A 21,890-nucleotide genomic window follows, 5' to 3' on the forward strand; every position below is an offset into this window, starting at 1 on the left:
AAGGCATCCTCATGGCTGACTTCAAATTCAGTTTCTCAGCAATTACAAAGAAAGAGGAAGATTTCTGATCAGAAATGTGCAACAACACAATTTATACACCATTGGTTTAAAACACAGCATTTCATTCTGAGAGACTGTCAATCTTTTTGAGACTCTGATCTGGACTGTTGAGCTGTATTTAGTTTTGAGAAACTTAAGAAGTTTAATATCTCAGTTTTAAATTCTCCTTATATTTAGTGCAGAATTTATTACTGTGTATCTAAGAAAGCTTATTGGGATAACAGTCACTCAAGCATCAGTATCCACATCCCAAAGAGCACAGGTGGTATTCCTCTCACTTACCTCAAGAAGCAAACAAGAGGGTCCCTACACCTGACTCCTTACACTTCTTCCACTGTCAGTGGGAAACAATGTGAAATTCTAGTGCACCCTTCATCTCATCATAAATGAGGTGGTGATGAGGCCAGGCCATGTGAACTGCACTTCAGTGGGGTCTGTTTCTCTCTACCAAAAATGAAAGGGAGTCTAAACCATTACCTCTGATGCCCTACAGGTATCCTTTGAGATGGAACATATTCCCAGCTTTGGAGATCTACCAGTTGCAGCTGGTGCTACAAGAATCATACTGAAACAGAGGGTATTGCCAGCTCTGCTTAACCAAAGTGAATCTTTCTTATATACGGAATCTTAACACGGTCTGGAACCACAGCAAATTCCAGACTCAAATCAATCAAAAAAGTTGCAATATTGCTGATAGCAATGTGATCCTGGAAGGTGGTTAACACTCTGGCCAGGAGCTGCAATGCAATTAGGCACAATTACCAACTTAAATTACATGCAGCAGGGGGAGGCAGAAGGAAACAGATCAAATATTAAAAGCAGCTTCTTAAGTGTAAGAGAGGCTATGCAAAAACCATGCAGGACTGAACAATTCTGTAATGGCAGAGACAACTGAGGGGGCCATGCCACCCACAAAGGATATATGGTGGTTTGTTAAGGGTTTTTTAGTTTATGCTATTAACACTGTGGAAATGAAAATGAGAATTCATTTTTATCTGAATGTAGGAATAAGAGTAGATTAGCATGTAATGAAGGCAAAAGCTTGACTACCATTACTAGAAGAACGCCAAAGGGGCCATTTTTCTCCCCTTACATGCTGTCACTGCTTGTTTTGCTCTTTTGCTCTTGCAAAGTGTCTCACTTGCCTCCAAGTACAGCATGAAACTAGTAACAACTGAACATAGCTAATAAACTATTGTCCACACTTGTCTATCTCCACATACTTTCTCTGTGTTAATTTGCTTTCAACACCAACATTTTTCCATTGTTTGGTTTTTTTGTCTGTAGTGCAAATTAAAAGAGTTTCCTCCATGCAAAATTTGCTCATGTTTAATTATTTCTTACCCGAATAAGAGTGCTGTGTCCCCTCACTAGAGATTGCTGATGTTCCCCCAATCGCTGTAATACCTTGCTTTTTGTTTATTGATTTTCGGAAAGATTTGCTGACATCTTTACTTTTCAATTCCTGAATTATCTGAAATCAAAAAAGTAGAGAGTATTTTGTAATTGATCATACTTTCAGATAACGAACTGTTAATTCATATAAGTACTCCAGAGTTAGTAGTTAACCGGACTGCCTATTTATATTGACTTCTGTTCTAAAAAAAAAATTTACTGTATGGGTAAAACTAGTTTAAATTCTCTTATGAAACTTGCATAGTGGATGTCTAACATATTATTTCTCAGTGAATAACTTAATTAAGCCGTGGTAACTAGAAAAGTAGACATACAAATATCTACACAATTTTTCCATAGATGTTTTAGTAAACTGAAACACACATCTAAAGATATGCACATTTTCGATGCCTATAGCATATTTCTCCCACTTATTTCACCACATGCTGCACAGTAAAAGGTGACAACATGACAGTTACACATGTCCTTAACCAAGTTAATACTGTTTATTCACCTGCCTGCAATGTAAACCACGTCCTAGATTTGCCAAAATATTGTAGAGGTCTCAAGTAATACAGTTCAACATGTGGGGGCAAATATTTGCATCTCACCTATGAACCACTTCAAATTAGAATCTTGAAAGGAAAGATCAATAGCTAGTTTAACAAGCAACCTGCTGCAATGAGCTGCACTACTCCAAATTCGAAACAGAAAATAATCATCCCAAACACACACTAATCAACGGCCTGATAAGCTTTTGTTTCTTTTAAAGCCCACTAGTGAGTAATCCTCATTTTAAAAAGTCTAAACCTTTGAAATTTGTTCACTGAAAGGGAAAAACTCTGCCTCAGTCCCAGTAATAACCAGCCTTTAGTACAGAGATTAAGCATAGTGATAGACTAATGTTTGCACTACTAAGAGCATTCAGAGCCTGGTATCTAATTGTCTGCTCTTTTGTCAGAGCAAGGGCTGCCCCAACAGCTCCTAAAATAGGTAGTCCATCCCTTCATCTTTGAATAAACAAAACAGGACTGATTTCAACTAAGGCACTCTCACATGCTGCTCATATCAGATCTATTAAATTAAAAAGGAGAGCGAAAGAGTAAAATAACTATATAGGATATTCTAAATTGTCACAGAAAACTCAAAATAATAGTTATATCTATCTAAAATAGTACTTAGTTATAGCACTTAATTCAGTTTTCTATCCTAATTCTTAACAGGTATCATACAGTAGAGAAACATCCAAAGAGAGTGTCTTACAGAGACAAATTCTTCGAAGTTGATTCTCCCATCCTTGTTGCTATCTGTCACTAAAATGATTTTTTCTACAATCTCCCGGACTTTGTAACCAGGCAAGGGCAGACTTGCTTCTTTAAACAGGTCCTGAAGTTCATAATCACTGACGTACCCACTGTTGTCAATGTCTGGAAAATGAAAGCACGGGTTGTTACACTTACATAAAGAACCAAGTGTAGTAACTGTAAAGAATAAATAAAGTGTGAGAAATGCAGTTCTAGCAGATAAGTATTTCTTTTCCTGACAGACATAAGTAAGTATGAAGGAATGCTTGTGGATTACAGGGACAACTGTCTAGGCCTTGTGCCATCTTGTGATGTACTTTCTCAGGAGCTATCTTATGATCCAAAGCACACCTATCACAAGATAGCAAATTATCAAGTAGTGAAGTTGGTTTTTTTTAAGACGCCCAACAAAATTATCTATAAACCTTCAAGTGAGAGGGAGATCAATTAATATATGTTTCCTGTCAGTATTATACCATTTGCAATCAGGAAACTCAGACCTGATGCATTTTGTTATTAGAAGAGCACACTTACACAAGAAAAACTACTTACACAAGAACTCTGCCTGACTCTGCATTTTGTTTCTTATCCTAGTATCTGATAGACATTTTCTGTTCTTCAAAACTTTTGATGTGGTTAGGCTTACCTGTGAAGAATAAATCCAGGATGATCTGTATCTGTTTATTAAAGGTGACCTTCCTTAATCTATTAACTAGCTCTGTTGGGAACAATTTGTGCTGCCACCTTCACTCACACTTGGCTCCCAAGACCACATGGCAAGAATGTTCATGTACAGCAAAGTATCAGAATGTTTTTTTTCAAAAAGAGGTATAGTACAGCTTCACAATTGGGGAAGGAAATTAATGACTGTATCATAAAAATAAATTAGGAAAAACTGAGTATAATTTGTGTTACTCATCATGAATAATGCAGCAGCAGAGAAACAATCAAAAATACCCTTTGTACTTTCACCTTAGGCCAATCTCTGTGCAGAGAGCTGACTTGAATTCATCTTAGTGTAATAAAGCATCATTTTACACCTATGTTTTTACCCAGAGTAACACATAAATGAACCAACCACATTAACTTGTATAAATACACATATTTATACAAGCAGAATTTGAATATTCCAGTAAAAGAGCCTTACCTGTACCTGTAGTGCATTGGTTATACAATGGAGAGAAGTACTTTTAAAAGCAGAAAAGCTATAGTCCATACACAGTATAGATGAAGTTCAATCAAATACAAGAAATCATATCCAGCCTAAGTAATGCTGGATATAATGCCCATCATTTTATATATTTAAGGTTAATATTTTCCATGTTTGACAATAATTTACAATGTCTATGATCATATTAAAGCTCTTGAAAAATATTAGTTAATAGTATTTTCCCAGCTCTACCAACAATCAATCTAAGGGAAGCCATTTAAGAGAACATCACAGTCAGTCAAAAAGAGAAGCAGATGATGTGACCACCTTTCTGACTTAGCAAGGTGCTCCCACTTTTTTTTTTGTTTGTTTTCTAGTTAAAAACCTCTCTTCTTATTGTCTGTGGTATCAGAACTCAGCCAATAATACCACAGGAGATGAATATGCCTCTCACTGCAGAAAGGCAAGCAGAGAAACATGCTTTCATCTCTAGCCATAATTGATTGCTGTACACTAATTTTCTTGTAATTCATACTACACTGTGTAGCTTCTGTACAGCTTCACATGGCAGCCACATTTCACTGCTGACAAAAGGCTAAAAACACCTGATTAAAAACAATAATTTTGTGTTTTCAATACTATCAACAACTCATAAATGACTACACAGACAATTTTATGTCTGCAACTGCATTAATAAATCCACTGGTTTGCAGACATGTAAAACTACAGGTAATAACAGGGATGGTCTAAACAGCAGAGGACATGCTCATGAGCTCACTCAGATTACCAGCTATTTTATTTCTCTAGGTTCATCTTTCACAGGGGTAAGTTTCCATGATGACAAGCTGAGAGTTAAATACATGCCTTCTCTCAGTTTACCAATGTAGCTGCAAGGAATTTATCCATAAAGACATTGGAAAAGTAAAAATGAAAAAAAAAATAAAAAACCTAATGATGTTTAATGTCTGTATTTTACAGAAAGCATAAAGAAGAAAGTGCTTTTCAGTGAACAGGAGCAGGACAGACAATTCTTACAGCAGAAATGTGAAAACACGCAGGCAGGAAATGGAGAAAAAGAAGGAATGCAGATGGTGAAAACCCAACCAAACAGAAAAGCAGTTAGACAACACCAGTGAGTATCTACCTATGTTAACATCTCCCTGATGTTACACTGATACAGGTATATAGTGCTCTTCCTTTTGGCCTGTTGTTCCAGCACCTGCAGGCTACAGACTCCTTGAGCTACAGATGTCATGAGGAGTCTTTAACAGCAACTCATGAATTAGCTTCCATGGATATATCTTTCTCCTTTTAGGATATCTACTCTTTTCTGGTCTTGAGTCAATGGGTTCATGGTTTAATTATTTATAATGAAGAGAAGTTACTTATTTTTATTTTAAGCTTTCTGACTCTATTGGGCATCAAGTGATACCTCTATTGACAGAAACTGAATAATTCCTTCTTCACCTCCTCCTACTCATTGTCTTAAATCTCTAACATACAGGTTCCCAATAGCTTCTTCACCAAGCCAAAGACTCATAACATTTAAGACTTCTTGTCTGACATTACCCTGTTCCCCCCATTATGACTGAATGCAAACATGTCTGTTTGATTTCCTGAGCTGCACAGTCACACATCACCCCCCAGAACTGCAGCAAATAGGAAATAAAGCAGACATGAACTTTAACAATAGCAGTGCAATCTGGAAATAAGGGTAAGTTGCTATCTAATTTCTCACTCTGTTTACTCTGATTAATCTGTAAACATCCTGTCAAACATAGAAAATTGTAGTTGTTTATTAACATCTGCTAGCTGCAAAAGCAAGACTAAAAAATCTGCAAGTTTAGCTTACTTAGAATGTAAAATCCAATAGAATAAATGAAAAGAGGAATTATTAGTTCACCAAAGCATGAAAGTAAAGTAAAAACCAAGTGCCAGTAATCTAACAAGAAAATATATAAGACCGGAAGCTTAATCCAACTTTTTTTGCAGATTTAAGGAAATCAAAAAACTGAATTTTGAGACCTATTATGTAGCATATGCAAAGGCACAAATAACGCAACTGCCCAGTAAGAAAATACATCTGTTTTCAGTGCTGAAGGTGAAAGAAATTAACATACATAGTTTTAGGGAAAATATGGGGCTGGATGTAAACATTCTTATTTTATTAGATATTACCGGGAACATAGAGGGAAAACACGTCCCTGTCAAAATAAGGTGATCCATAAAGATTTCTTCCACAAATCATAAACAGTTTTGCAATGTTAATGGCATCCTTATTGTTTTATTATTTAAAACATACCTATTTTACCAAATGCTTCTCTTAGTTCTTCAAGCTCTTCACGAGATATAGTAGTTATGTTGTTTTCCATCTTTGGACAGCAGGAAGTGTCGTCCTCAATTGCCTATACCTAATAATAATAAACAGGAAAGATATAAGGCTGTAATTCCACATACATATAAGTTACTGATCTTTTCAACACAAGGTAGCAGACTTGAATGACATGTCCAGGCCTAGCACACTTAAAACATTACAAACAACACTTTAAAGTACATCAAATAACCAGCAATTCTTTTCACTCAGTAATAGTGACTGAGAATTCACAACAGCAGCACCTGTTTACATACACTTGGTGCTTCCATTTGCATATAAGCACCGACCAGCAATCTACCTCCATGCTTGAGTGGTTTTCCAACATTATAGTCTCCTTACACTTCAACAAACAATTTTTAGAAACATCAATTCCTAAGTGCAGTGCAGTTTCATTGCCAAGTAGTGGTTAGTTCTAGGATCTAGTCCTGCCAAGCACTGAGCACTCCAGCATTTACACAGCAATAAACCTCAGTGGGACACTTTCAAGTACCTGCCTACAATCTGTGGGTGAACACTGAGGAGCCTTTTCACAGCTCCTGACCTGCACCACTCCTTTGACACCCTGTTGTCTCATAACACTGTCAAAGAGCCGAATGAAGGCTTTTACTGAGCAAAGACTGGAGTCTCAGTGTGAATCTTTCTCTACTGACCTCCATAAAAAAGCAAAACAAAACTGAAGGCAAGAGGTCAACAAATCCCCATGACAGATCTTTGCCCATTTCCTCTTATTGAAGCTTTACTGCAACAGGATGATTCAGACTTGTCAGTACTAAGTGCAGCTTTGTACAGAAGTCACACACAATTGTCTCAACACACAAGTTTGTATTTGCCTTTGCCATTTCCCACTGTGTCCGTGCCACGGGCACACACAAGGCAAGCCCAGGGCAGCACCACCTGCCTGCACTCAGCTCTGACAGCACCTGGCTGGAGACAGAGAGCACATCGTGCTGCAGGTGGGGCTGTGCCTTCCATAAACATCAAAGTTTAATCTTTGCTTTTACTTTATAAGCCAAAAGGGGCAAAAATCCACCTTCCATAAGTATTTCCATCAAAGTTGCTCTATACTTGCAAATGATTCCCCTTCTGGTTTAGTGGTTTTGCATTAGAGCAAGAAGAAAAATAGTCCTGTAATGACCAAGCTATCATTTGCTCATATTAATTAAATTCAGATCTGCTATATGCAGCTGCTTGTTCCCCAAAAATTGTGCATATCAACAGAACAGTACTGTTACCCACTGGACAAGACTCTAGAAGGGGAAACCTGCCTTCAATAATTAGTTTTATCATGGATCATGCTGGATGCCCTTGGGAAAGACTGTCCCTTTGTTTCCCACCTTTTGTGGAAAGCTTTTCTTCCACGATGCTATGTAAAAAGAGTTCTTAAACAACAGTGGGTTATTCTAAATAGCTCCTGTCTGCTTTACTTGGGTTAGTATTTTCTGTGTCTTCACTGGGACTGTTCCTGCAGGTCACACAGGATATGGCCTTGAGTGTGGGTGGCAAGTTAAGTCTTTTTCCTTCATGTCACTAGATCTTATTTAAGTACTAAAATCCTACTTATCCATTTTGCTAAGCTTACCAATAGCATGTACAGTCTTCATATTCAAAAGAAAAAAGATATTTAAAATATATATTCAGAAAAAAAATTACCCTTCACACAGATGTTTCTGGAAGTGCAAGTACCTTCACTGGAAACCTGGTTTGGCAATTAAAGAAATAATGAACTGTGGAAAAATTGGTGAAAAAATAAAACATTTAAATCCAAATTACTAAGGAAATTTAAAGGACTCCAAATCTGCAAAAAAACCAGATGACAATTCTCTGAAACACAGAAACAGCACAACAAAGCATAAGTGAACTATTTAGCCATGCAGGTGTAAAAGACAACGTCACTTCTGTTGTCCTATTAATGTTTTTAACTATTTACCATTATCATGAGTCAGATTTTATGAGAAACAATTTCTGAAAAGTTGCAATGCAATTAGTTTCACTGCTGCCCTTTTATGATTCATGATTTAGATTTCACATCATTTTCTACTTCAGAAAATAGCAATCTTTGATTTCCAAAGATGTAGATTATTTCAGTTACACAGTAGAAACATCTGTTCTTGAATGAAGCAGATAAATAAAGCTAATAATTCTGCTCTAAAGAGACAGCCTTAAATAGCCTATGATATCATTACAGGGTAAATTAGCTGGTCAATTAAATGGCAGTACTGCAATCATGGTTCTGGCATTCAGGAGAGACAATTTGAACCATCAGAGACAACACCCAAACTAGTCAGACATTTCAGACAATTTCAATACAGAAACAGGGACCTTCTATCTAAGCTAATAAATACCTTGCACACCCAGGCTAATCAGCACCCAAGATGACTCAGTGCACAGGCAATTCTGACAAGATTTAGCCTCCAAAGGTATCTGTCTTGGAACTATGACTACCTGCTGAAAAGTACATAGAGAGAACATTTCTCTGTACTCTGGTGGTGTTCAGATGACACTTTGATTGTCTGTAGTCTGTGCTTACATTAAAATATCTCCTGCTGTCCCAGGACAGGGTAGGTACAAACACTGTTTTAATGCTGAAAAAGCACGCTTGATCCTCTTTTTAGTCCTTGACAATATCCTGAACGTGTACTGACAATATTCATGTATCCCTAGCCTGCCTTCCATGCCTGGAAGGCTTTTTGTGTCTAATGACAGTTCCCTGGAGTCTCCTGGAAATTGTCCACATCCAACACAATACAGATACCAACCATCGTGGTATTTCTCTGTGTGCAGTGGAGTTTCTGTGGCTGAGCAACCACACAGGATGAAGTGAGTAGGTCAAGGAGCAGTTCCTGCCACTTTTTTGACCTGTTATCAAAGCTGTCAGAAAAAAATAGAGCAGTTAATTGGCAATCAGGCCCAATAGTTGTCTCCATCCCTGCAGGCAAGTGGCAATTTCTTTTCCAGCTCTTCATTTCAAATTCTATTTGCCTCATTTCCACACGCAGCTGCTACTGCAATGACAATGGACTTTACAAATGCTGACTCGAGAGCTTATTTTCTTTTGTCACTGTTCTTTTTTCTGGCATCAGGGACACACCTCCTCTGTCCCTGCTGCAAATACCATCTATTGCTGCATCATCCTCAAGGCTGTTGTCTCTAATGACAGTCAAGATAGCCTAATTTGCATACACAGGTTGTGCTTTTATGTCAATAACCAGCTGGTTATTACTATGTACTGACTATAATTACAAAATGTGAAAATTCTGCTTCTCTTGTTGGGCTTTGAATCAAACTGCTATAGATTTTAATCGAAAAAAATCCCCACAAAAATACATGGTTTAACTTGTAGTATTCCTGTGTTAGTTATCCATGATTCTTTAAGTCGATGTGATGAGAACAGAACAGCTTTCAAGCACTATTAGAGTTTTTTAATCTCTTGCCAGATTGAACTAGGAGTTCTATCCAGTCTCAGAAAGAAAATAATGCATTATAAAGTATAAGACACACAAAAAGAACTTTAAAACAAGAATATGCATCACATATTCCCTTTGGTCAGTAAGAATAGAAGAGGAAACGCTAATGAAAAATTAGTTGAAATATTTGCATATAATAAAGATTTGAGCAGTGAAACAGAATGTTAGCTCGATATGAACACACAAAGGTTTCTGATGCATTTCCAAGAAGATAAAACTGCCCAAGTTTGTTTGTTTTATGTTTTGGTTTCCCCTCCCAAACTGAGCTGGAAAGATCTTTTTACTTACGCCAAAATTATTCTTGACCTCCAAGTATAAAGATGATTAGTGGCCAAATAGATCAGTTCTTTAACAACGTGAAAGCAAAAATGATTGTATGTATTTCACTAGTGGTCTGTAATAAAACAGCAGTGGAGACTAACTTTTTTTAAAACTTACTAGAGATTAACTTTTTATCTTACTGTGATAATGCTCTTAATCTTTATGACAAAATGAATAATCATTAGACTTCAGTGACTTCATAATTTATTATTATTATTATTGTTTGAACTAGCATAGGATATAGAAAGATAGCTTATCTTTCCCATATCTGTGAAAAAGCTGCAGGAGACATTCATATGAGAGAAATATACTCTATGTTATCCAAAGTGAGAGAAGCCTTGACTGCAGAATACAGTCACAGAACACAGAATAGCAGGTTGGGAAGCACCTCAAGGATCACCACTCCAACCTTCCTTGGCAAAAGCACAGTCTAGAAAAAATGGCCCAGCAGCCTGTCCAGTCAAACCTTAGAAGTGTCCAGTTTTGGGGAATCCACTATTTCCATGGGGAGATTATTCCAATGGCTGACTGTTCTCATTGTGAAAAATACTCCTCTTGTGAGCAATGGGAATGTCCACAGGAGCAACCTGTACCCATTACCCCTCCTCTTTTCCATGTGATTCCTTGTAAGGGAAATCTCCATCCACTTTGTAGTCACCCTCTAAATATTGGAACATTGTAATAAGGTTTCCTCTAAGCCTTCTTTTCTCAAGGCTGAACCAACCCAGTTCTCTCAGCCTTTCCTCCTGTGGCAGCTTCCCAGTTCTCTGATCATCTTTGAGGCCCTTCTCTGGACCCTTTCCAGCCTGTCCTCATCTTTTTTTGTGAGCAGGAACCAAAACTGAACACAGTGTTCCGGGTGTGGCCAGTTCTCTAAACATAGAAAGAACTAATCTAATACACCTGTAGAATGAAGAGCACTGGGTCTTATAAAGGAAGAAGGTACAAAAATAGATCCACTCCTAATGCAGCAAAGAGGATGCTTGTAAACCCTAAAAACAGGAGAGCACTGAAAGGTCAATATAATTAGCTATATACATACACATACCTGCATATATATATATAAATGAGATATTGCAAGCAGATTGCTAGTTTTTGAAAAAAGAGACCAGGTATAATTATGGTATCAGTTACAGTTATTAACAGAGTAGTATAAAGAGCAAATGTCTTTACATACCACTCAATCTGAGGCTTCACAACCTGGAAGACTCAGAGTAGGTTTCTCAGCCTGGGCTTGTAAACATGGCTGGATACATTTATGACAATCAAAAGTGTGTAATTACTACAAGTTAGATAATTACAATGAAGAAATGTTGTTCTTCAACATACAAACTAATAAACCACGAAATTTTCCTCAGTCTTTTATGTATAGGCATTACATAGCAAATAAGGTGCAATTTAAGATGGCAAAAATGGTATTTTTAACTTCTTCCAAACTGTATGTACTGATCTTTGCTAGAGAAAGGCTATCAAACCAGCCACTGTGATAAATTCTGTGTCCATGAAATATGTATCTCTTGTAAAGAGGACTAGATTTAGAGTGAAATTAATTATTCACTCCGTAGGAATTTATTCATTGTAGTACAGTAACTCTGGTGAATAATAAAATCAACATCTCTGCTATGCCTTAAGGATAAACCTGGATGACTTGTGAATAAACAGTAAAACAAGCCAACATATCTGTCAGACTGGTCATGGGCCTGATCTGAATTCACTTACTCTGGTATAGGAACAGATTAATTTCACGAGGCTCAGGTCAGGATTAAGAGTAACTCTCCTACAAAGGAGATAAAAGCTTACTTCAGAAAGATACCTTTTCATCCAAACAAAATGCCTCCAGCTTCCTCTGGCTGCTGGGATACAGAACAGCCACGCAGGTGATCCCCGGGATCAGTTTCAGGCCGTTTCCTCTGCATGCATCATTGACCAGCAGCTCAAACTGCCCGGGCTTTGGGTTGTTGCATTCAGCAATCCAGATAAAAAATATCAATGGAAACCTTACCTATGCCAATGGGACCACTTCTAGGCAAGCAATTTTGGAAAAAGGCTATTGCATGCAGAGTTTGTGGAAGCAGCTTTCCTGAAACGTCCTGCAAACCTCACGTGTTTACAATCTAGCAACACCAACATTTTGGGTTGAATTTACCCAAATGGATTATCTCAGATCCCATTCTGCTTTGGTTAACTAGGAGTTTACAAGTTTCACCTGCCTCCAGCACAGGGCTGAGACTGTTGTATCCCCTGTTGTGACAGCAAGAGCAAATCTGAAATAGTGCCATTCTCTGTGAAACTGGGACACTGAGGTGGCACAAGTCAGTACCCTCAACCCTGCAGAGCCATAAGCATAAGTTACTACATTCTAACTGTGTTTTCTGAGGTTTATAAATACAGTCATTCCTAACACTGGTTGTAGTTAGATCACTTCTCCAGGTAACAGAACAGCAAGAACTTCAATTTGTGTATTTCCATAGTACAGTGTGTCCAGGGCTCCCTACTGACAGCAAACCATTTCCAGATGAAACATATGTCAACAAAGCTGCTTCCAAGCCACAGGCAGATTTTTCTTAGGCAGCTGTCAATTCCAGGCAAATCAGTGTTAGGAATACAAAACCAAGATTTTTCTCACAGATCTGTTGATAAGAGGCAACACTTTTGGTTCTCAGAACACAAAATCAGATTGGCTGTAAAAACAGTATACCCCTTACTCTGAAGCAAAATCATCCTACTTTTGAGAGGAGCTTTACGTTTTACATGATGGAAGTATCAAGACTCAGTATTCTGGACAATCTACATATATTATGTAATTTAAACATATTGCCTTTCCAATAAATTATGGAGTACAGAATCAAAGTGTACATAACAAACGGGTGCCATAATAAGCTACAAATTAAGGGACACAAAAATAAATTTTCCCTACATGGAAGTAGGGAAGTTTTAACATGGTTAGATTCAAAAAGCTCTGATCCAATGTAAGGGCTGGATACAGTAAATCTGCTAAAGGGGCACTTGCTTTCGGTTTTATTACCAAGAACCTTTGCCTTGGTAAAAGTTCAACACCAGCATGTACATGGTATCCAACCTCTGTCAAGAGAAGTACAGACACACAGGGAAATGAAAGCATAGTAAGAACTTGAATACACTCACACCATAAGTCTTAATTACCTTTTATGCTATCTCAACATCTTTCATGTTTTTCATTCCTCAACAATATAAATACATTCTTCAACAAGATAAATATTTAATCAGGAAAAAAAACACAAAAGGCATAAGGACTTAATTTTTAACATAAACATACCAACTATTCTCTAGTAAGACTGTTTTCACTAAAAAGTGTTCTCAGAACTCATTGTGAATAAAAGCAGCTTATGAAATAGAATAAACAAGAATAGAGTTGCTACATTTTAAAATGGGAAAGAATGGTCCTGTTATGCCTTTTAAAGAAGCTTGAGCCTACTACTTGTAGGCAAACAACTTGGAAAGAAGTTTAAATGTGTGGACATCAGACACTCAGGTGTGCCACCAACCTACAGCAGTTCAGCTCTGGAACACCCTAATCAAGCCTTCCAGTTGCTCTAAAGGAGATTAGTTACTTTTGCATTCAGGTGCAGGACACCCATCAGAGGCTCACCATGCACTTTATCACATATTACCCCAGCAAAGGTACCAGAGTACTGAGAACAAGTTTTTCAGTCGTATTCCAACAATTTCAGCTGGAGTCAGCTGGATATGTGACTTTCAGCATCTCTAATAATCACCCTATAAATAAGCTAGTGAAAAACTTTAGAAACAAAAATAACTCAAGTACAACATAAGTGCAATTAGAAGGAGATTGCAACTGCAAGAGAGAGAGAAGCAGCTCTTGATTGGTGCTGCTATGGAAATGCAAGTGTAAACAGAAAGGTTCCTCAAAGTCTCAATTCCATAGTTCATTATACACACAGAAAGTCACAGACATACTAATATTTTGATTTTACAATAAGTAGGTCTTGCATCCAGCAATAAAACCTGCATACTGTTAATGGCACACAAGGACAGGAAACAGCAGGCAAAAACAGTGTCAGGAGAAGTGGGCCTGGGGAATTCCCTTGGGAGACACAAGATTATGCAGAAGACCTTCCATTTGCTGAGGACATCCTAAAACAAGTGTCTCCTCAAGCCTATTGGAAAATGTACATTTGTAGAAACCACTAGGATTGTAATACATGTGACCTTTGTGGGTGTGGTACTAATGCTACCAATTGAAATCATTTTAATGTTGCTTTAGCTTTCACCTTACTGTCCAGAGTCTAGAATAATTTTTATCTTTTACTGATACAGTTCAAACTAGTGCTCACAAAGGAAATCCACAGGTCCTGGTATAAAACTCCTGAAACTTGCCACCCATTCCTGAGGGCTGTGTGGCTCACATTTGGGAGACCCACTTTCACCTCTGTGCTTCTGGTATATAACATAGTTACAATTGGGGCTGCTCCTTCTCACAATTAAAGTCACGTGTATTTCAAAAGAAAAACTTTATTCACACTAATCATTGACGTGTTTTCCTTAGACAGCTCAAAAACACTACTGAGCCTGCCCACAAAACCCCAAAATAATAATGGTAACAGAAGTGAGGCAACCCCATCATCTCATCTTTTTATCCAACAATCTGAAGCGGGGGTTTTGAATATAAACTAAACATTTGAAGGCACTGTTCTGAAAGCAAAAATCACGCTTTTCCATTTCACATATGGCACTGTCTGTATTCAAGTAATCCATGATTGCAGAACTACAGTCAAATTAATTAGCAAGGAAGTAACAGGATTAAGGTGAAATCGTGGAAGAAATTTCTTTACATGTGTAAACATAACAGTGTTTACACTGGTCCAGGAAGCATCTGACTGAGCCTTGAGCAGAAATTGTCTTTGTTTCAACAAGTTTGATCAATTTAACAAACTGATTAATTTTATGTGACCTTTTCTTATCTCTTCTCACCAATCTCACAATATCATTGGCCCTCTGGATGGAGCATTTGCTCCTCTCCAAAAATCAGTCTATTATACTGAAACCTATGTTCAAGGCTAACTCATCATCTGGCCTCCCTGTCCACAAATGTGCTAGACCCTTCTTCCTGAAGAACTTGTACAGGCTCCCACCAAGCACCTCTTTTGCCCTTCCTATTTCACAAGGCTACCCTTACCTCCCTGGCCGTGTCCCCATATCCCCCATCTTTACCCATATGAGTATCTTGGCTTGCATATGCCTTCTGAATGCATCCACCCAGTGACCAGGAAAATGCCCTGTCTCTGGAGGGCCAGAGTTGGCAAGGATCATGCTTTCCAATTAGCACTGGAAGCTGGTGCCTGGGGCCAAAAGCAAGGAAAAAATACAGTTTGTACCAACAAAACAGCCACCGAAGCCAGAAATTGTGGCAAGAAGAATTCCTACTAAGGTCAAAGCATCATAGCAGTTTTAGCATGCAAATGCATGTTAGATGGAAAGAGTCTGTAATTAACATAGAGAAAATTTGATGAGAAACTATGAAACAGTTTCTCATAAAACCCATTTGATTACCAGTAATTGTTCTGAAGAACAGAATTATTATTTTAAGTCCAAACTTGGTGCCTCTGTGGCATTTCATTAGAGCAAACCACACTAAAATATAAATGGAAAGGCTACACTAATAAAAGCAAGTTCGTTCAGGCACTCCATTCTCAAGTCACTCTTTTGTGCCTAGGCTGCTGTTACATATCAAGTTTACAACAGCAAAAGAGAGCAAGTTAAAAGACACACCAGCAAATGATACTTAATCTCTTTCTTTCTCTGTCTAGGTTTAGAAATATGCAGCTTTTGTTAGCATGCAACCACAATGAAAAATAAAAACTGCATTATTTTTAAAGGAAATTTTGATTAAAAAAAAAATCCTGAAGTTCTTATTGAAATATCTGCATCAGTAAGAAACTCGTGCTCAGAGCTCATGACGTGTTGACAGGACCCTCATTTGACAGAGAGGCTTTCCCAGTGTCCCAGTACTCTCAAATAAGATCCAGAACCTGGAGTTTATGTTTTAATTATTCCTGTACTTCTCTAATAAGCTATAGCATTGCTAGCTAATTACTAAACAAAAAAGCTAACCAGAAGCAATAGTCATAAACCCAACTTTTCAAAAACAATCACAAGTCAGAACCAAAGCAACTAAAAAACCCATGAAATACAGAATGACATCTATATTCTGTTTTCAGATGCTTCTCATTATTATCAGATTAACTTTTCAAGCTTTTCTTTGTAACTGGAAGGACTAGAAATTAGTTTTAAAACTGTGACAAATTACAATTTCGCTTGTTTCACAGTTTTTCAGAATTTGCTGGATTTTGCATTCCATCTACTACAAGCAAAGTGTACTCACCTTCCACTGTTTAATCTGTCACAACGTCACTGATAGTTTTACAGTAACTTTTGCAAAGCTGTCAGTATTTGTCCCAAGCCTCTATTTCTTCCAGATTCGGTGCCGCTGGAGAGGTAGGACATACTGTACTCTCTAGTCTTTGCTAAGGAATAGGCTTTATTCTTCTATGGCATTCCTAACTTCAGAAGACTATCCTTTTCTTAAGCTAACTGGAACATTATGAACCATTTTTCAGTTCTCTGAGCACGAAGATTACATTTAGTTAGCCCCTAACTTAAAAGGCAAAACTACAAACAAAGCTATTGGTGAACAAACAGTCCAAGAGGCAGAAGGGGAGGGAGATCTTAAAACAGCTCAACTACAACACTCCAGAAAACTATTGCCTTGATCCTCCACTGTGCTGCTCTCTGGTAGCCAGAAGCAGGAAACCTCAGCTTGCTACAAATAGTAAAACTCCAGCAGAGAGACACAAGCTAACTCTTACTAATGAACTTAGTTTTAAGGTCACTCCAGAAGTTAATCATGTGAAGATCATTAAGAGTAACAACAGACATGCATTCATTCTGCCCTCAGCAATTGAATTTACAGCCACATATTCTTCATACTCCAGCTAATTGCAATTACAAAATAGTACCAAATAGATGTGTGTTGCCAGAGTATTTTCCCCGTTTCCATTAATTATCAGATGGCAGTATGGCCTTCTGACACCCACTAATGCCTCCTTCAGCTCCACATGGTTCAAAAGATTATTAGATTAGACTGATCAGCTACTATACTGCAAGCAAGCCAGGATTTTCTGTCATGGAAAATTCATAGGTTATTTTTGGGTTTCTTTTTTTCATTGGTCAAGCTGGAGAAAAAAGGAGGGTCCTCTACAGTACATGGCAAAAGCAACTGGCAGCATTTCAAAACCCGTCTCTGCAGAGTGCACAGATGCAGAAGTGCTACCTGTTTGCCAGTTCAGAGCCTTAAGGAGCTATGTTTGCACAAGTGCTGAGGATAAAAGCAGCACAGTAGTGAATCTGAGTAACTAAAGCTAAACAGGGTATTGTTCGTTAGTACCTTCCAAACTAGAGGACTATCTGGGGCATGCATGAAGTTCATTTGCTGGCACTGTAGTTCTTAATAATTACACCAGAATAAAACATCTACGGTTGTTGTTGCCAACTGTCATTTTTAATCATATTTTGAAGATGAAAAATAATGAAATTTCTGAGCAAGTTTTTTTGTAACTAAATTATTCAAAATCTCAGCCTTAGGATTCATATGATTAGGAGATAACATCATATTCTTAAATTAAAACTATTTCTGATGCTTCAGTGAACACTTTACCATCTTTCTTAAAAATATCAGAAACCAAAAAAAACCCTTTAAAAATCCTGGGTTTAAACAATTTTATTTTTAATAGTTTGAGCTGACAACATGAACAGACATCCCTAAGCATTTAAACTATACATTGCAACTATGCAACAAAGTCATGAGTTTAAAAAAAGAAGTCTAAATGTAAGATATATCCATGCACTTCTACTGAAACAATAAAAATCTAACATTTTATTCATCTGTTGCAAAACAATGCATAAAAGTGTGTATGATTTTATTAACTAGAATTTCTATTTCCTTTTTACAAGTATCATAAAAACATTAATCTTACAAAAGAGTGTTAGGTTAGTAACAACCAAAAAATCATAGTTGAAAAAAATTACTTGTTGCTGTAAAATTAATGACCTAAAGTCCCATAAAGTGAGAAAGATACGATTATACAATTATCTTCCATCTACTAACTATAGGGAACAATTCTTACAACACAGAAATACTGTAAGATGGATTACCTTTGTAAGGAGTCTCTCTGCTGAAACATGAATTCTGAGTATTCCTAAATTTAATGTATTTGCATTTCCTTTGTGGTAGCCATTTTAAGATGGCCCATGACAAAGTGACAACTGTTTGCTCTCACAGCCTGCAGTACATGCTACAGTGTTCCCCAGTTGCCAGATTAGAGTCCAAAGCCTTTCCAAACTGTAACACTTTCAAAGGAAAACCTTACCATTTCTTACACCACTTTTAAGTCATAACACTTGTTAGGACTTTGAGAGCAGATTTCCACATGTTCAGCAAATAAAACACGTAAATGATAAACTATGATCTCTCAGATAAATCAACTTGTTGGTAAATCAGCTCTTTTACAAGGACAAAACCTGTCTCTGAAGGAGATCTTATCAGATAAACATTTTATTTCCCATAATATTTTTAATGAGACATTTTGTATTTTAAGCTAGCTACAAGTCTGCTCATCCTCCAAGGGGCTCATCCTCCTCCCACAAAAACTGAGTAACTCTGTCACATTGTTTACTGTCACTTTACAGTGACAATTCATGAAAAATAACTCCTATTTCCAAGTCTCCAAAATTAATGCTCTTAAACATTAAACAATTATCTATACTTAAATACCTATTTTTAAATTTCTAAACATGACACAGAAATCCTCATTGTGCTACTCGTATCAATTAGCAAGTCAGTGCCATGCTCACCTTCCCAAGCTTTCCCACTATTGCTGGTCTGTCTCCCGCTGGGTGAGGAGTCCAGCAGGAAGCAGCACAACTGAAGTGACATCTTAATGAAGCACTTCTTAGTGCCCAGAGACCATATAGCACCCAATCACTCATCCCACATATGCCTGTTTCCTTGAGGAGGACTGATATGGATTAATCCTATTGAGTTTAAATGCCTAGATCTTAATTTACTTAGTAAAAAGCAGAATGGTAGCTTAAACTACATGGCAGAAGAGTCTGTTCCAGAGATTTATCACCATCAAAAAAATGAAATTTCAGGAGAGAAAGCATGCAGAAATTTTGGACTGCAAAAGAAATATGTGCTTCTATTATTATAGACAATTTCATAATTTCTACTTTCCCCAAGGCAATCAGTCTATCAGACAGAACCAGATTAAAAATCCCAGCGTGGCTGACCCACCACCTCTTTCACCACAGCATAAGAGCTGCCATTTTAGGGTGCAACCCACCTTATGAAAACGAACACAGCACACAGTGCCAGAAGTAGGGCTTTGCTCTGGCATGACAAACAAGTCTTGTGTTGCTGCCAAGCTTCTCTTGGGAGCAGCCTTGGTAGGACATGACTAAACCACCTTGCCCATGGTGAAGAGACCAGCTGGGAGGTTTGAGTTTCAGGTCTCAAAGACTTTGGAAATTCTGAGGAGTGCACACATTAGTTTAACACAGTAGAATAATGAAATCCCTTTGTAAATATCAAAGATACATGAATGCCAATGATTAAGATGAACAAGATATCAGCTTTTAGACAAATTTATCCAACAGGCCTTAAACTAGTGAAACAGTTATCTGTGTATGCAACCCTAAGCCCACAATAACTAACTCTTTTAAAATGAAGGAATTATTGAGAAGATTTAAATTTATGTGCTATAACATTTCATAATTTGGGATGTGAAAAACATTCTGCCTCATTCAATTAAGTATTCAGCCACAATTAAGTGCCTGATACAGGCAATGACAAGTAAAATGAAATGTATATTCAGTTATTCCTCATTGAATATATCATACTACCTAAGGGGGGAGAAAAGAAAGAATGAGAGTCCATACCTGATGCCAGCTATGTCACTGGTAAAAACCTCACTAGCTTCAATTAAATATATCTTGATTCTATACATCAAGCTTGGAAGGACTAGAAACATTGCAGAAGAATAATCAGCTCAATGGAAAAGAATAATTTCATACTACTTTATATGATCCTAACTTTAGGATATGAAAAAATAGGATTTCGTTTCCCTGTGTTATAAGGGGATAAATTAGTGCAAAGAGAAACAGCAGGACACGTGCAAACAAAATAGGAGAACGGGGGATGTGGAGTTAAAAAAGGAGCTTGATAAATCAGCAAACATTCCAAACTATAAAAAAAATCTGGAAAAGAAAACCTATCAGGGAATACATGGTTTGAAAAGAGCTAGGTCCCTGACTCTTACATAGAGATAAATCCTTTAAATTGCATTCAAGTAAATATAATCTTGCCGGTAACATACAGCCTAATATTTCAGCTTTTCTACATGTCAGTGTCTTTAATCAGTCTATTCTACCACTGATTATTAACGAGATGAAAGGATGAATACTCTAATTGAATGAAAGTGGGAAATACTGGATCTAGCATTATTTTTTTTTTGTTTTGCTAGTGCCTATTATTATTAAGGAAACATCTGCCAAGAGAGCCCTGAAAGTGGGTTGATAATCCTTTTCCCACCAAAAGCATGCATGTAGAAGCACACAGTCTGCTTTATGCATAATTTATTTCTGAGGCTTAGCAATACCAGTCTCTCTGATGAGCTATTGTGAAGAACTACCTTTATCCTCCTTGGACACCTGGATGTAAGAGCAGTAACCAAGTACACACCTCTGCAAAAAAAGCTACAAATTCATCCAGTTACATTTAGAAGCACCAAAACAAATAATTATGTAAATAATAAAGCCATGACATACATTTAGCATTCCCTCCATGTGACCAGCTGAATCAAAGCTGAAATCCTATAATTAGTAATTTTATCACAAACATAATACACTGGAGAATAGAGAAGTCACCCTTACTGCTTCATTTTCAAGCCCCTTCTGAAAGATTTAGCCACAGAAAAAAAAAAAAAAAAAGAACCTTAGTAAAGTAACCAGTAATGCAGAACTGGTTGTGTCCATAACCTGGAATTCCTGATCCATCTTGAGCTGACTAAGGTTAGTTGCTCTTTCCATTGTTAGTATTGTTTTGCACATCACATCACCATCACTAGTCACTGTTGCCCTTTGAAGGATGTCAAGGCTGTGATGAGCTAATAACACAACATCTCACACAGAAGGCCTTCAAACCTGCAGTTTAGGTTGAACAGCAATTGCAGTTGCTTAGCTCAGTATCTTTCCCCAGAACTACATTTACAATTTATTGCTTCCTGATTATGTGGCACAGTACAGTGGAGCCTTTCCCAGTAATAACTCTGTTTGTTAGGGTCAGATCCTGTTACTCACTGGTACTGTTGTTCTACATTTATTTAATCCATTTATGTAGACCTGGTGATTTTGGGAGTTTTTATGGCAACAGTTATCATGGATATGAAGTATTTCACACATCATGGTGAATGCTATGAAAGTATTTTATTTAAATAATTACTGCAATAAGAGTGGAACTAAACATTACACTCAGACTTTAAGTGACTTGTTAAGTGTAAGGGTACCTAAACTTTTTAGTATAGGTATTGTATTGCATGCTGTTAAGATGATGTTCTGTTTCACTGACACAATCCTCAAGCTCCAAGTACTGGGAAAATACTCACCAAGGAATATATCCTCCTCCAAAAAGTAATGAGTACCATTCCACCATATTTAATTTATTTGACTTCCAAAAAAGAGGGTAAAAGGCCAAAAACATGAATCCT

General features: G+C 37.3%; 1 protein-coding gene and 1 long non-coding RNA gene across 6 annotated transcripts in view; one reads left to right on the top strand and one right to left on the bottom strand.

Annotated features, from left to right (window-relative positions):
- Positions 1 to 17,597, top strand: part of LOC113950536 — a 36,741-nt gene extending 19,144 nt beyond the window's left edge. For all 3 annotated transcript variants that reach the window (XR_003528772.1, XR_003528771.1, XR_003528770.1), the window contains exons 6-7: positions 4,888 to 5,041; positions 17,301 to 17,597. This is a non-coding gene — a long non-coding RNA (uncharacterized LOC113950536). The remainder of the gene's footprint in view (positions 1 to 4,887; positions 5,042 to 17,300) is intronic.
- Positions 1 to 21,890, bottom strand: part of PLS1 (plastin 1) — a 43,248-nt gene that overhangs the window by 17,267 nt on the left and 4,091 nt on the right. The window contains exons 1-4 of one of the 3 annotated variants that reach the window (XM_027650453.1): positions 16,451 to 16,659; positions 6,212 to 6,320; positions 2,719 to 2,882; positions 1,405 to 1,534 (exon numbers count right to left, since the gene is read on the bottom strand). In XM_027650453.1, the coding sequence (XP_027506254.1) occupies positions 1,405 to 1,534; positions 2,719 to 2,882; positions 6,212 to 6,281 (364 nt within the window). In that variant the 5' untranslated portion in view covers positions 6,282 to 6,320; positions 16,451 to 16,659. Of the gene's footprint in view, positions 1 to 1,404; positions 1,535 to 2,718; positions 2,883 to 3,311; positions 3,406 to 6,211; positions 6,321 to 16,450; positions 16,660 to 21,890 lie in introns of those variants that run through there. The other 2 variants (XM_027650454.1, XM_027650452.1) reach the window with 2 other exon arrangements.

The sequence above is a fragment of the Corapipo altera genome, unplaced genomic scaffold, assembly GCF_003945725.1.
Source record: "Corapipo altera isolate COAL_440 unplaced genomic scaffold, ASM394572v1 54, whole genome shotgun sequence".
NCBI classification, from domain to species: Eukaryota; Metazoa; Chordata; class Aves; order Passeriformes; family Pipridae; genus Corapipo; species Corapipo altera.